The 12919-nt window shown below is 40.3% G+C and overlaps 2 protein-coding genes across 5 annotated transcripts in view; both read left to right on the forward strand.

Moving 5' to 3' along the window:
• si:dkey-204f11.64 (uncharacterized protein LOC100537752 homolog) overlaps nt 1-2322 on the forward strand; it is a 4023-nt gene extending 1701 nt beyond the window's left edge. The window contains exons 2-4 of one of the 3 annotated variants that reach the window (XR_004659550.1): nt 1072-1200; nt 1385-1473; nt 1512-2322. Coding sequence is in view for 1 of the 3 variants with exons in the window: in XM_034893534.1 (XP_034749425.1) it covers nt 1072-1197 (126 nt within the window). In the remaining 2 variants the exon portion in view is untranslated. Of the gene's footprint in view, nt 1-1071; nt 1207-1384; nt 1474-1511 lie in introns of those variants that run through there. The other 2 variants (XR_004659551.1, XM_034893534.1) reach the window with 2 other exon arrangements.
• A 583-nt stretch (nt 2323-2905) lies between these two features.
• Nucleotides 2906-12919, forward strand: part of carm1 (coactivator-associated arginine methyltransferase 1) — an 18888-nt gene continuing 8874 nt past the window's right edge. For both annotated transcript variants that reach the window (XM_034893527.1, XM_034893528.1), the window contains exons 1-4: nt 2906-3165; nt 9130-9255; nt 9824-9930; nt 11505-11609. In XM_034893527.1, coding sequence (XP_034749418.1) covers nt 3024-3165; nt 9130-9255; nt 9824-9930; nt 11505-11609 — 480 coding nt within the window. In that variant the 5' untranslated portion in view covers nt 2906-3023. The remainder of the gene's footprint in view (nt 3166-9129; nt 9256-9823; nt 9931-11504; nt 11610-12919) is intronic.

Raw genomic sequence — 12919 nt, forward strand, 5'->3', positions numbered from 1 at the left:
ATATATATTTTATTTTTTTTTAATCCAGAAATGCGTAACAAAACAGATTTCCTAACTTTATTTATTTGTAGTCATTTATGAGTTCTCACTAATAGTATTATAATTTGGTACAAACAGAACAGAGGAACATCAAAATATATAAAATTTCCAATAAATAAAATGTATAAAAATACAAACTTAAGATATAAAACTTAGTCCTTTTGAACGAAAACACCCAAAAATAAAAATAAAATAATCAGTGTTACCAACAGGGACGTTGTAGAGTGCCCTCTGGTGGACAAACTATGCAACGCCAACGCTTATAACATGGTTGACCGTCCGTTTTTATTACATTTTTTAAAGAAATTGACCATTAATGAATATATATATATATATTTTCTTTATCAGTCATTATAAATGCTGATTCAGATAGTTCTGGAAATGCCTAATATCGGCCTGCCGATATATTAGTCGGGCTCTTGTGGGAGGTAAATGGATATTCAAAGTTCCTTTATACAACATTCAAAACATTAATATAGCAGTTAACAATTATGCACGCTATGTAAATATATTACATATATTACGAGCATTGGCATCCTGACCAGAGAAGAAAGTCACACTATGGATGTAGAACATGCGGCCCAAGGACTTTACATTGTGAAGACACAGGTTTTTAGCTTTACTTGGCTAGATTGACATTTTTAAACATTAAAAGTCCAGGGATTCAAAAACCAGAGATTCATAATCAACCGTGTTTGCAGTTCGACAGTTACAGATGTCTCTTTTACAGTGGTGGCAAATTTGGGAAATGCTTTTTGGGGCCGCAGGGGGATTCCATAGACTAAAGATTAAAGGTCCCATGGAATGAAAATTCCACTTTATGAGGTTTTTTAACATTAATATGCGTTCCCCCAGCCTGCCTATGGCCCCTCCAGTGGCTAGAAATGGCGATAGGTGTAAACCGAGCCCTGGGAATCCTGCTCTCCCTTTGAGAAAATGAAAGCTCAGATGGGTCGATCTGGAACCTTGCTCCTTATGAGGTCACAATAGCTTTAGTGCTCCTTCTTAAACCAGTTGATGTGCGTCTCACAGGTCTCTCAGGCCGCTGCAGAACTGAAGACCTTCTGTTTGCAAAATGCCCACAAAGACCCTCTCCTCACCGGGGTGCCCTCCAGTGATAACCCATTCAGGCCTCCCAAGTCATGTGTCCTCCTCTGACGTGTGAGTGTAGCTCCCTTTGCTTCGCTTGAATTGAGCCGATATTTTTAGATTATTAAATTTGTCTTCTTCAGACCCTCCAATGAGTTTTCTATTGTACCTCATGCAACTGCTAAACAACGAGCCTGCTGTCTTTTGGAGCACAAGACACAGCTCTTCAAGCTAAATGTAGTTCTTCTCTTTTCAGGGCTTTGAAGGAGTGCAAAACACTCAAGCAGATGCCTACAATGTGGATTTCTCTCATGTGCCTGCTGCCTCGGAAGATAAAGAAGTCAACCCCCCCCCCCCCCCCCCCCCCCCCCCCCCCCCCCCCCCCCCCCCCCCCCACACACACACACACACACACACACAAATGCAGGAATAATGCTGACAACATAAATGTATATTTTGATGTTATGCTCTTTCTATGTTAGATTTACACGGCAGGCCTTAAGGCTTATTCTGTTTTGATAACTATATCCGTAAACTATATTTTTGACCACTTGTTTACCCCTGATTTTATAATAGAACTACTTTTCTTTCACTGGTTTATATTGTGAAAAATATCCTGGAGTTGATGACTGAAAAGCCCTATGAAAGTCACATTTGCAAACATCAGATTTCTATCTGATTTATTTCTATTTATGAACGTTGCCCAAAGCAGAAATTAAAACACAACACAAAGGGGTCATTTACACCACCTGACATTTTTTTTAAAGCAGAAAGCACAGAGACAATTCATACAAATCTAAATGATTTTTTTTTAGGCAAACATAGGCTGCTTAATAAAACTTTGGTAGGGAAATGAGGATGTGTAATGTTTATATTGTTGTATAAGATGCTTATCTTGTATAATCCACCCTAAAAAAGTTATGTGTTTGGTTTTGTCACGTGTCTGAAGCTGTATCTGGCATGAATGTTTTGCATCAAAGTTTTTCTTTTACAAATACCAACAATATTTAACTCTACCAAACTTTTATTTCACTGCAAATTTTTATCTGGTAAAATAAGATAACATAATCTTGATGTTACCTTCAAGTGCTCGTTTTCCCAAGATGTTATTATCTGAACTCTCATGAGCATAGAATACTAACCCATGTTTGAAACATAAAGGTGACCTTACTAAAGTACCATTGACAAAATCTTCAGGGTTTCCATGTTCATTTAGTGGAATAAAACATGAATATGTTGTATTACAATCACAAGCTGAAAAGTGGACATTTAGAAGTAGATAGGACTGAAGAAAATATAGAAAATAGTTTCTTTTAAGAGAAAACCTAGCTTCCTGTCATATCTGAGTGCACATAATGCAATATAAAGAATCCAACAAGTGTTTTACAATAAATACGTCATGGCAACATGACCTTTTATAGGCCTACAGTATGTCAGGAATATTTGTTGTTTAGGATGCTACTTAATGTATCATAACACATAACATTAACAATTATTTTGTCATGTTTTGGTTATTTTCTGAGGTTTTCAATTATTCCAGTAATTTTACACTAACGTAAGGCCTTTAAATGTAATTGTGGTAGTAGGGTAATGCCATGGATGTATTTCACCGGTAATAATTTTTATTTATTTATTTTAAATATCATTGTGTGTGTATATATATACATATATATATTTTTTTTCTTCATTTTACCGGCAATAATTATTTGTGGTGCAGACAATTTTTCTAAAGTCGTGACGTATGTCACCTGTATTTGCACAATACCCACTTTGAGCCACCAGGTGGCGCTGTTGAATTGGCTCGTCGCCGCGTTGATGCCAAGCCTGCCTCCAGTAGAGAGCAGTGCGTGGTTGGATGTGAGCGCCACCGACCTGTCTCTACTTCCAGATCGAAGATGGCGGTCTCGGTGTTTCCCGGCGTGCGGCTCCTCTCCATTGGAGACGCTAATGGAGACATACAGCGACACTCAGAGCAGCAGCCTTTGCGGTTAGAAGTCAAAAGCACCCAGGATGCTGCCCTCATCAATCTCTCCAATGGTGAGTTGACCTTTTCTATAGCTGTTTGGCCTGTCTTAACGGCCAGTGCTAATGCTATACAGTGCTAATGCTTATACAGCGCTAATGCTTATACAGCTAATCTGGCCATAGGTAGCTAGCTTTAGCCACTGAGAAGCTAACCCATCTTGGGAGACCACGTCGCCTCCCACTACTTATCACGAGGGAGCCCTTAAAACTACTGAGGCTTAAACCTCATCCTCCCAGCTCCTGCACAAGTCCACCGCTTTGAAAACCTCGACAAAAATATAACGCATGCACCGACCGTAACGTTAGCCGAGTTTGCTAGTGACTTCCGTAAGCAGGGCAGCTAACGTTAAGTTGTGAGTAGTTTAATGCTAGTTAAACAAAGCCCAGGTTCAGCAATGTTATGCTAACGAGCCCCAGAACCTCTCGCATCTAACGTATTTTCCAGTTTACTAACGTTTATTTTGTCACATAATAAAAATAATACACATTTAACTTATTCTGGAGTGTTCCAAATAGACTCTGGTGATGTTAATTTAGCAGTTTTAGCTTTGAGTTAGCTTGTCTGGACCGGAGGGCATCACTCCTCCTGACCGCCGTGCACCACGGTGCAAGACGCTGCCATTGCTTTAGCGCTACAATTAGCCAGTAGCCCGTTTCGTAGCCCAATACGGCGGGTAAACACATACACTTATAAAGCTTTTACTTTGCATGTTTTCAAAGCGGTCTTGGCGTTTTAGCTGGCGTAGCGAGACCGGGCCCTCATTACTTATGCATTCATCTTTGTTCTCATTGGGACAATAGCCGGGTGCCCGCCGCCTGCTTCCCTCCTGTATGGAGGCAGCATCAGAGACGCCTCACTCCTCCGCCTCTTTTCTTATTCAATGGGATGTCCCGCTGAAAAGGAACAGCTGCGCAGGCCTCCTCTGCGGTGATGGCCAAGTTAAAGATAGATAGATAACCTTTATTATTAGACTCGTGGTCCATAAAACATCAACAACAACAAAAAGATACAAATGCACAAGACAGTCACCAATTAAACAATACAGCTATACCAGTAATCCCATAAGGGTAACTGGTATCGCAAAGCACTGAACCTCGGGTCCATCAGATGGGAAATGACAGTTAGAAGAAAAATTCAGGCGACCAATACATTTATACACCAGATTCCTCATTAAAGCAGAGAATGTAATAACTCCTGCTTGACAGAACAATTCACTTGCATTACACCAACTTGGTTTTCTGAGTAGAATGCGCAAGCAGTCATTATAAGCTTATTGAATCTTGCCTTTTTGAACATAACCCACAAGGGGGAATTGTAAAAAGCAGTACAATATGCGTTAAAGAGGTTTATCTTGACAGCTTTAGAACACCAAGAGAACTTTCGGTGGAGCATGTTATATAAGATGCAACACTGCCTACACTTGTTCTCATCATTTGACATTTGATCTGTTAAGATGTAATCCAAATACTTAATTTTACAACCGGCAGGTAGCACTTGCCCTGCCAGATGGAAAATAAGATCCTTATCTTCTTTCACGCTACAGATCCTAACCAAACTCTTTTTGGCATCATATTTCACATCAAATTTAACACCTTAATCGGTACATATATTCAACAACTCCTGAAACCTGGCACGGATAGGAGAGACAACAGCCAAGTCATCCGCATACATGACATGGTTCACTATGTTACCAATCACACATCCTGTCTTACAGACAGGTCGGGTTAAAGAAAAGCCCACCGACATACATTATAGACCTTTGAGCAACTCTGCATCAAGTTAGGTGGCTACTGAGAGAATCCCCCCCACAAACCTCTTGTAACAAACATTAACTTATGAAGGGAATGGGCCCTAGGAAAAAAACAGCTATATGATAATAAAGGCAGAAGATGTGCTTACAAATGCAGTGTATAAAGTATATCCCTTCATCCTGCATATCCATCAGGCCATTTCTTTAAACCACATCCAAGAGTGGATTTTCCGGAATTAGACAAGGAAAGTGTAATTTAGTACGGCACTAAAAAAGATTAGATAAGGTTTACCCCTAGCAGGGAAATTCGAAAATATATTGATATTAAGATGAACTTTCTGCCTTTTGGGCTAGGATGTTCTGTGGTAATGGAGTTAAATATGTTGATTGCCAAATTGTCTTTTATTAACAACATCAATATTAACCTAAAAATTCCCTGTGTGATTAATATAAATTAATTAAAATCCAGCCGTTCAGTTTTCACAATACAGAGTCCTAGCTTTAAAAACATCAAGTAGCTATAAAAAAAACATAAGTCTTGCCACACAACATATGATTTGGGTAAAAGTAGATCTGATTTTAGTGAGAAATATGATAAGAAAAAATTAACATTAAAATCACCTTGCTATAACCCTGTAAAAATATAGACTGCAGCTATTCCCAGAGACATGGCGGTAGGGCTGCTCAGTTATGGGGAAAGAAATCATAATCAGTTATTTTTGGTCATCATTGTAATCCCAGTTATTTAACATAACTCATTGACTTTTGGCAAGATGTTGCTTTTATTGAACTTAAAGACAGTTTAACAAATCAACAGGGAAAACACCTTGAACTGTGAAAGTTCCCATCATACTGTTCCTGTTTTGAACATTTTTAAAGAACTTCCCATTCAGAACACAAGACAAATTAAGAGTTCCGCTGCAAAACGTAACCTGCAAAATAATCCCTTTTCTCCATTATGGTGTTTATGATTTGTTAGTGTAAATGGAGCTTTGAGAAACACAGCGTAGATATTTTAGCTGCATATTTGCAAGTGTATGCAGTTTATGTGAGTGGGAATGAAGGGGCTTCATGACAATAAAGCACTAGGAAGGCGTGCCTTGATTTAAAAAATAAATAATCGCTTCTCCAATCACACCAAATATCTCTACATTAAAAAAACAGTGAAGATGCTACAACTCCTGTTTCTTACCATCTGGTCATGTTCAGGTCTAAGTTATATTCACTAAAGCACAACTCTACAGCTGTTTATTCAGACTAATTTCGGCTGGCACTCTGTTGTTGTGTCCTGTCCAATCACGTTTGTGTATATTGATGATGTAGAGCAGCAGAACCAACCATAGCATCTGTGCCTGTGTTGCTGAGACAGCAAAAACAAATCAGTAAGGAGGAAGCGACTTCGTAACAAATGAGTGAAGTTGATCTTCGACAAACACGACAGCTGCACTAACTCATTCGGTCCAGGTTCACTGCATTGCAGAAGTGAGGGATGGTGTTTTCATGAGAACTGAATCTGTGACGAGACTGTCCTGCATCTTCATAAAAACCGGAAGTCCACTGATTTTACACATATAGGTCGGTTACAGTGTCACTAAGGATGGGGATTGTTCTAAAAATATTCAGTCTTGGTTCCTAGAGGTCGACCGATATGGGTTTTCCTCTTGCCCATCTTTGAAATCGGGGGCATCCGCTGGCCATTTATGTGGCCCGATATGTGCTTGTTTTAAACCTCAATTTGAAAGATAAAAATGTAACGCTAATGATTTCTTAATACACACGTTTTTCTACAAACATGTATTGAACACTTCACCAATCTGCACTTATATGCTTTCATTAAACATGTATAATGTAAAACATATTGTAAGGCCTATATATAAATGCACCCAAAGAGCATCATGTCATAGAACCTTTAATTAAAAAAGGCAAGACATTTCTTTGTTTAACTGTGGTATCAAAACGAGCATGGGGTATTGTTTTTCTTTATACTAGTATTGTATCAAAGATCAAAATTAAACCCCAAATAAGTCACATGCCACTAGTCCTGGATCACCTGTGTCTCTCTTGGTGTCACTTGGTCAACCGTGTAAGTGGTTGATTTGTCGCCGGGGAACTGAGGCGCGTGGCGGGCTTCTCTTGATCTAAAGTGCTGCTCTTAATCCCTTGATAGGTGCTGGATTAGATCAGGCAGCTTTATGAGTCGTATCGGGCCTGCTGCACGACCAGGAGGAACTCCTGCCTGGAGAAGTGTTAGCATGGGGGGGGCACCACAGATATAACTTTGAGAGGCTTTCATTCAAAAATGGTTTCTTTCCACTTTTATTTTCTTTGTTGGGATTGTTTGAAATTAGAATCTTAAGTGTTTAATGATAGAAAAAGATGACTGCAATACTAACATCGGGTCTCCCTCACCAACTAACACAACTAACTAACGCAAATCTTGACATCCAACATTGTTTTCTTATTGCGGCTTTGTTCTGAAGTAAGAACTGAATCTAGTACACGCTCCAGAGACCACTCATGAACATAGGAGGTGGAGGGTGGAGGGTGGGGGTGTGGCCTTGACCAACTGCCATGTTGCTCGTTTCAAAGCCATGATGTCTCTCTGTCATGGGTCGGCCAAACTCTATGGGCGGGCAAAGCAGAGAAAGGGGAGGTAACCTCGCCCCTTATGACGTCATAAGGAGCAATATTCCAGCACGGCCCATCTGACCTTTTAATTTTCTCAAAGGCAGAGCTTGGTTTATACATATCTGTTTCTAGCCGCTGAGGGGACCATATGCATGCTTGGGGAATGCATATTAATGTTAAAAAAGGGAAATAATCATGCTATGGGACCTTTAACCTTTTGGGGGGCATTTTGGATGAGAGACTGCTTAGACATGAAAGACAAGAAAGAGAGGGGGGGGTGACATGCAGCAAAGGGACGCATGTCGGAGTCAAACCTGGGGCCCTATGTCAAGATGTAAGTCTTGAAATACACTGTTTTTGGACTTTGTTGTGATTTGTTTGACAACAAGAAACGTTCAGAAGAATGCCAGCTATATCTTTTAGCCCTGAAGTCATTCAGCCCTGTAACTTTTTTTTTTTCAAGTTTTGCGACGTAGACGTATTCTTGAAATTGGAATTGCTGTATATTACGAAACAGGGATTGTGTGGATTTCTTTTCTTTCACAGGATATTTAAAATAGAAATATCTTAAGGTGTAGTGGTTGCATATTGATCGGTCAATTCCTGTTATTTTTCAAGCTCTTAAATTATCCCTCCACATAATGCGAGTGACGGATGGAGTTGAAGAGGCTGAAGCTGCATTTTATCTAGCTCTCCCACACAGAAGTGTGTTGCATCTGAAATTGAAAAGTCAGGCTGAACATTTGCCTTGCAGCAAGAAAACCATCACGGTGGCTGTTGTGGAAAATGCTTAAAAAACAAAAGGGAGGTGCATTTTTAAACCTGAAAATGCACATTTTCAAAATGAGTCGTGCCTCAGCAAGTCAGCCACGTACAGCTCCTCTTCATTGCTTTGTATTACCAAGGCAGTCAAATGTTAAAACCCAAACCCTCATCAGATTTCAAAATGTAGAAATAAAGTTTGAGCAGTTGTTGGCACCAGAACGCAACGCTATGAAAATGAATCCTCACGGTTATAGTGACCAAAATGATCAGGATTTTGGGTATTATTGCGGCATTTTTGAAAGGGTGTTCAGAAAGCACTAATAGGCCTACACAAGCTGGAATAGTTTAAAGTGGAACAGTGTTTATTATATTACGAAAAACCTTATCAAAAGTGCAACTTTTAACCTCAGAAGAAGACGGGTTTAGCATGTAAACGGCTTATTCGTCAGGAACATTTCTAGTAGTGCCAGTTTAAATTCTACAAATCCATAAAGTCAAGCTGAGACATGAAGAACAACATGGAAACAAATCAAAGAAACACCCCTAATTATATACTTTTTTTCTTCATCATCAAAATTAAAATGTAAAACTGTACACATGAACACTTCAAAGTAACCCTGAAATAATAAGAAAAAAGTGCCTTATTCCTTAAAAATAAATTTCAAGTATGAACAAGTTACAAATACAACCATGGGAATGACTAAACACACCGTTTCCACACTGTGATAATTATATTTTAAATGAAAACGATAATTGTTACGTCCATGGTTGGCACTGATTTTAAAACCCAGTACCTCCTATGTCTCATACTGTCCCAACTTTTTCTTTCCAGGAGACGAGGCGAGTGTGTTCAAGTGTTCTGTTTCCAGGGAGACGGAGTGCAGCCGCGTGGGGAAGCAGTCATTCATCATCACACTGGGCTGCAACAGCGTCCTGCTGCAGTTCTCCTCACCTGCAGGTACACACACACACACACACACACACACACAACCCCAATACAATGAGGCTGATACATGGCTGTACGTAACAATGTAACAGTACAGTTCAGTTGTATAACACGTATCAAAACCAGCGTTACAAAGTGCTTTACACTCAAAGCAACAATAAAATACACAATAATGCCAGAAAATCCAGGCAAGCGTTAGAAAAATTCTTACTTTTTTTCAGCCACTTGTCATTGATTTCATCCCACTTTGAAACACAGCTATACAACATCTTATTTGTTGCCTAAGCACATGGGGAGGGGAGGGGCTGTTCCTTTGCTCCTCACAAAACCGATTCAGAGAGAGGTGACTGTCGACCATAGGAGAGAAATACCTTGCGTGCTCGCTGGACAATACCGGCGATTTAAAAAAAAAAAAAAATTATTATAATTTATGCTCATACAAGTTCAAGCATGAACTTCAAACACGAAACGTAACTGTCTTAATACGTGGGACTTCACTGTCTTGCCATGTAACAAGAGTGTCCGGTGTAAACTATCATCTGTAATTGTTCATGATTCTAATTGTTTATGTCCGCTTCAGACTTTCAGTCCTTTTATAACCTCCTGAAGAACAGTCGTGGACATGTCAGCGAGCCCTCGGTCTTCAGTGACAGAACAGAGGACTCCTCTGCTGTACAGTACTTCCAGGTGAGAGGCTCTTAACAAAGGCGTGGACTACAGGCGCTCTCATGCACTACAATGCTTTCTTCTATCATTTGATGGCAAGCACAGACCAGCTGCAAAATTAAGGGCTGCACTGTGCGTGTGTGTGTGTGTGTGTGTGTGTGTGTGTGTGTGTGTTTATATACACACACATTGCGAAAAGGCTGCGACAAATTGCAATAGACACAAAACTGATGTCTATTGTGCTAGATGAAAGAAAACGGATAGATATCCAATTTGTCCATGAAAAATGTTAAAGGATTTCCTGTAATTGTTTTAATTTCAGCAAACAATTTGTTGATTTTGTATTACCCTATTGTTTATAGTGTCACAATATTCATTAGGAATATTAATATTTTTTTATATAAAGCGTCCATTATTCAGTTCCATGACGCATAAGACATATCCACCTTCCAAGACTTGCTGAAATACAACTCTGGCACAGTAATAACATCTGCAGATGTCCTGTGTTTTATTTTGAAGGATGAAAATGTACACCCCGAAGGAAGACTCGTATGTTTGGATGTCAGTCCCATAAAGATGTTCCCTGTCTGTCCCTGCAGTACAATGTCAAAGTGTCCTTGAGTTGCCAGTGTGTGTGTGAGTGTTTATCTGATGAGCAGGTGGCATCGTGTACGGCAGTCTCAGCCACAGTGTATGAATTGTCGTATAAAAACTGTCCATTTACATATTAGTTCATACTATTTGCCTAAAGCCAAATAGTGTGCCAGTGGTAAAGCGGCTGTCAGCAACACAAAGAGTCTCACTTTGACGCACGTAACTCACATAGAAATGGAAATGCACACACTTTAATACATAGAAGGTGCCACCTGCTTATGAGATCAGTGTTTCACTCAGGGACACTGGGAACTGCCGTCTGGCAGACGACTGCTCTACCATTCTATGAGACTAACATACAAACGTAACCTGCAGGGTTCACGTTTTCAAATGAGAACACAGGACATGTCATAAACAGCGCAGATCTTGTTACTGTGTCAAATCCCTGGCCCTGCAGTCCCATGTCAAACTGCAGGGCAAGGGATCAAACTTTCAACCTTCTGATTGGCAGGCGGCCGCTCCACCACTGAGCCACAGCCGCCACAAAAGTTGTCTCGCTACTGTCTCCTTTATCTAATTCTTTCAAACAATCGCAGAGAACGAGTGCCCACACTAACATCATATAATATGTAATATAGCTAGTTAGTTGCACATACTTGTACCCAGAAATGTCTGCCCTGGTCCTTATTCTTTACCACCACTGCCGTTGTATTTGGCTACAGTTTGCCTACATTACATAGTGTCTCTGAGCCCGCCCTGACCCAACTGTCCATCAATCAGTAGTCCGCCCACTCAGAGGCTTGGATGTGATTTTCTTCTTTTATTTATACAAATTATTAACAGTTATACTTGTAACTGACATTTACCAGAAGACCAAGTCTTGTATTTGACTTATTGAAATGTGATGTGTTTACGTCCTCAGAGTCGGCGAGGACGATATTGACAAAACATCATATTGGCAAAACATCATCTAGGTGTTAATGTGTTGTTTCTCTCTGCAGTTTTACGGCTACCTCTCCCAGCAACAGAACATGATGCAGGACTACGTTCGGACAGGGACTTACCAACGGGCTATTCTCCAGAACCACACTGACTTTAAGGATAAGGTACCCTTAAACTGCTGGATAGACATAGTCACCATTTACTTAGATCAAGTGTTAGGGTCCGGCCACCATCAGTAGCTAGATATTTGAACATTTCCCTCGCCCTTGGTAAAAACCTAACTGCTCTATTCTTTTTTTTTTAATTTTCAGACAGGCTAAAATATGGCCAACATTAACTGATGCCAAAGAGCAGCTAAAACTTGCCCAATTTGTATAATGCCCTAATTAGTCTTTAACAATTGGCCCTTTTCTAAACCCCTTCCTCAAACAATTATTGTCCAGTCCTAGTTTAGCAACTGTAACCAGGCACATGGCCTGTCAAGCCAAAGCCAAGGAATAAAGGATGGATTGATGACAGTTTATCTACTGGAACGCTAACTGCAAATGTTAAAGGTCCCATGGCATGAAAATTCCACTTTGAGTTTTTTTAACATTAACATGCATCCTCCCAGCCTGCCTATGGTCCCCCAAGTGGCTAGACATGGAGGTAGGTCTAAACCAAGCCCTGGGTATCCTGCTCTGCCTTTGAGAAAAAGAAAGCTCAGATGGGCCGAGCTGGAATATTGCCCCTTATGAGGTCACAAGGGGCAAGGTTGCCTTACCTTTCTCTGCTTTGCCCGCCCAGAGAGTTTGGCCCATCCATGAGAGAGAGACATCATGGCTTTCAAACGAGCAAAGTGGCAGTTGGTCAAGACCACCCCTCACCCCTTCAGAGACTTCCGATGCTGTATTAGGGGACCACTAAGGTCTATATAAGGCATCCAAAGAGCACCATGTCATGGAACCTTTAAGTCTTGCTAACCGGCTTAACTACTGTAGTGACCAAGTGTTACTTCATCCAGTCCAGGGTGTGGGCTAACGGTAGCAGCTCTGTCCTGCTTGAAATCGACACTCTATTAACCACAGCCAACATTGCCATCTAATCCTCACCCTATAACCCAAACAAGTATGTATGCTCAGCAGGCAAACAGGCGTACAGTATCGTTAGAATCCAATACCAGTTACCCGATCATACTGATAATACTAGATAAAACTACTATGCTCAGTCTTTTAGCACAATATCAGCTATCATGTTCATATTGTATGAATGTTTTACATAATTGACTCTCTATGCCTTAATGAAAAAAAAATAGGAAAATCCAACCGTTTAAGGACATCAATTTTCTTTGTGAATGAATAATGTATTGTACATAAATAAATGTTCTAGAGATTGGCGTGGTTTATTTGAGTTAGCCTAATAATCTGATGGAAAGTTCCCCATGCCTATCTATGTATGGTGAAGGGTATGTGATGATGTGGGGGGGGGGGGGGGG

Source organism: Etheostoma cragini, chromosome 15, assembly GCF_013103735.1.
Source record: "Etheostoma cragini isolate CJK2018 chromosome 15, CSU_Ecrag_1.0, whole genome shotgun sequence".
Lineage (NCBI taxonomy): Eukaryota > Metazoa > Chordata > Actinopteri > Perciformes > Percidae > Etheostoma > Etheostoma cragini.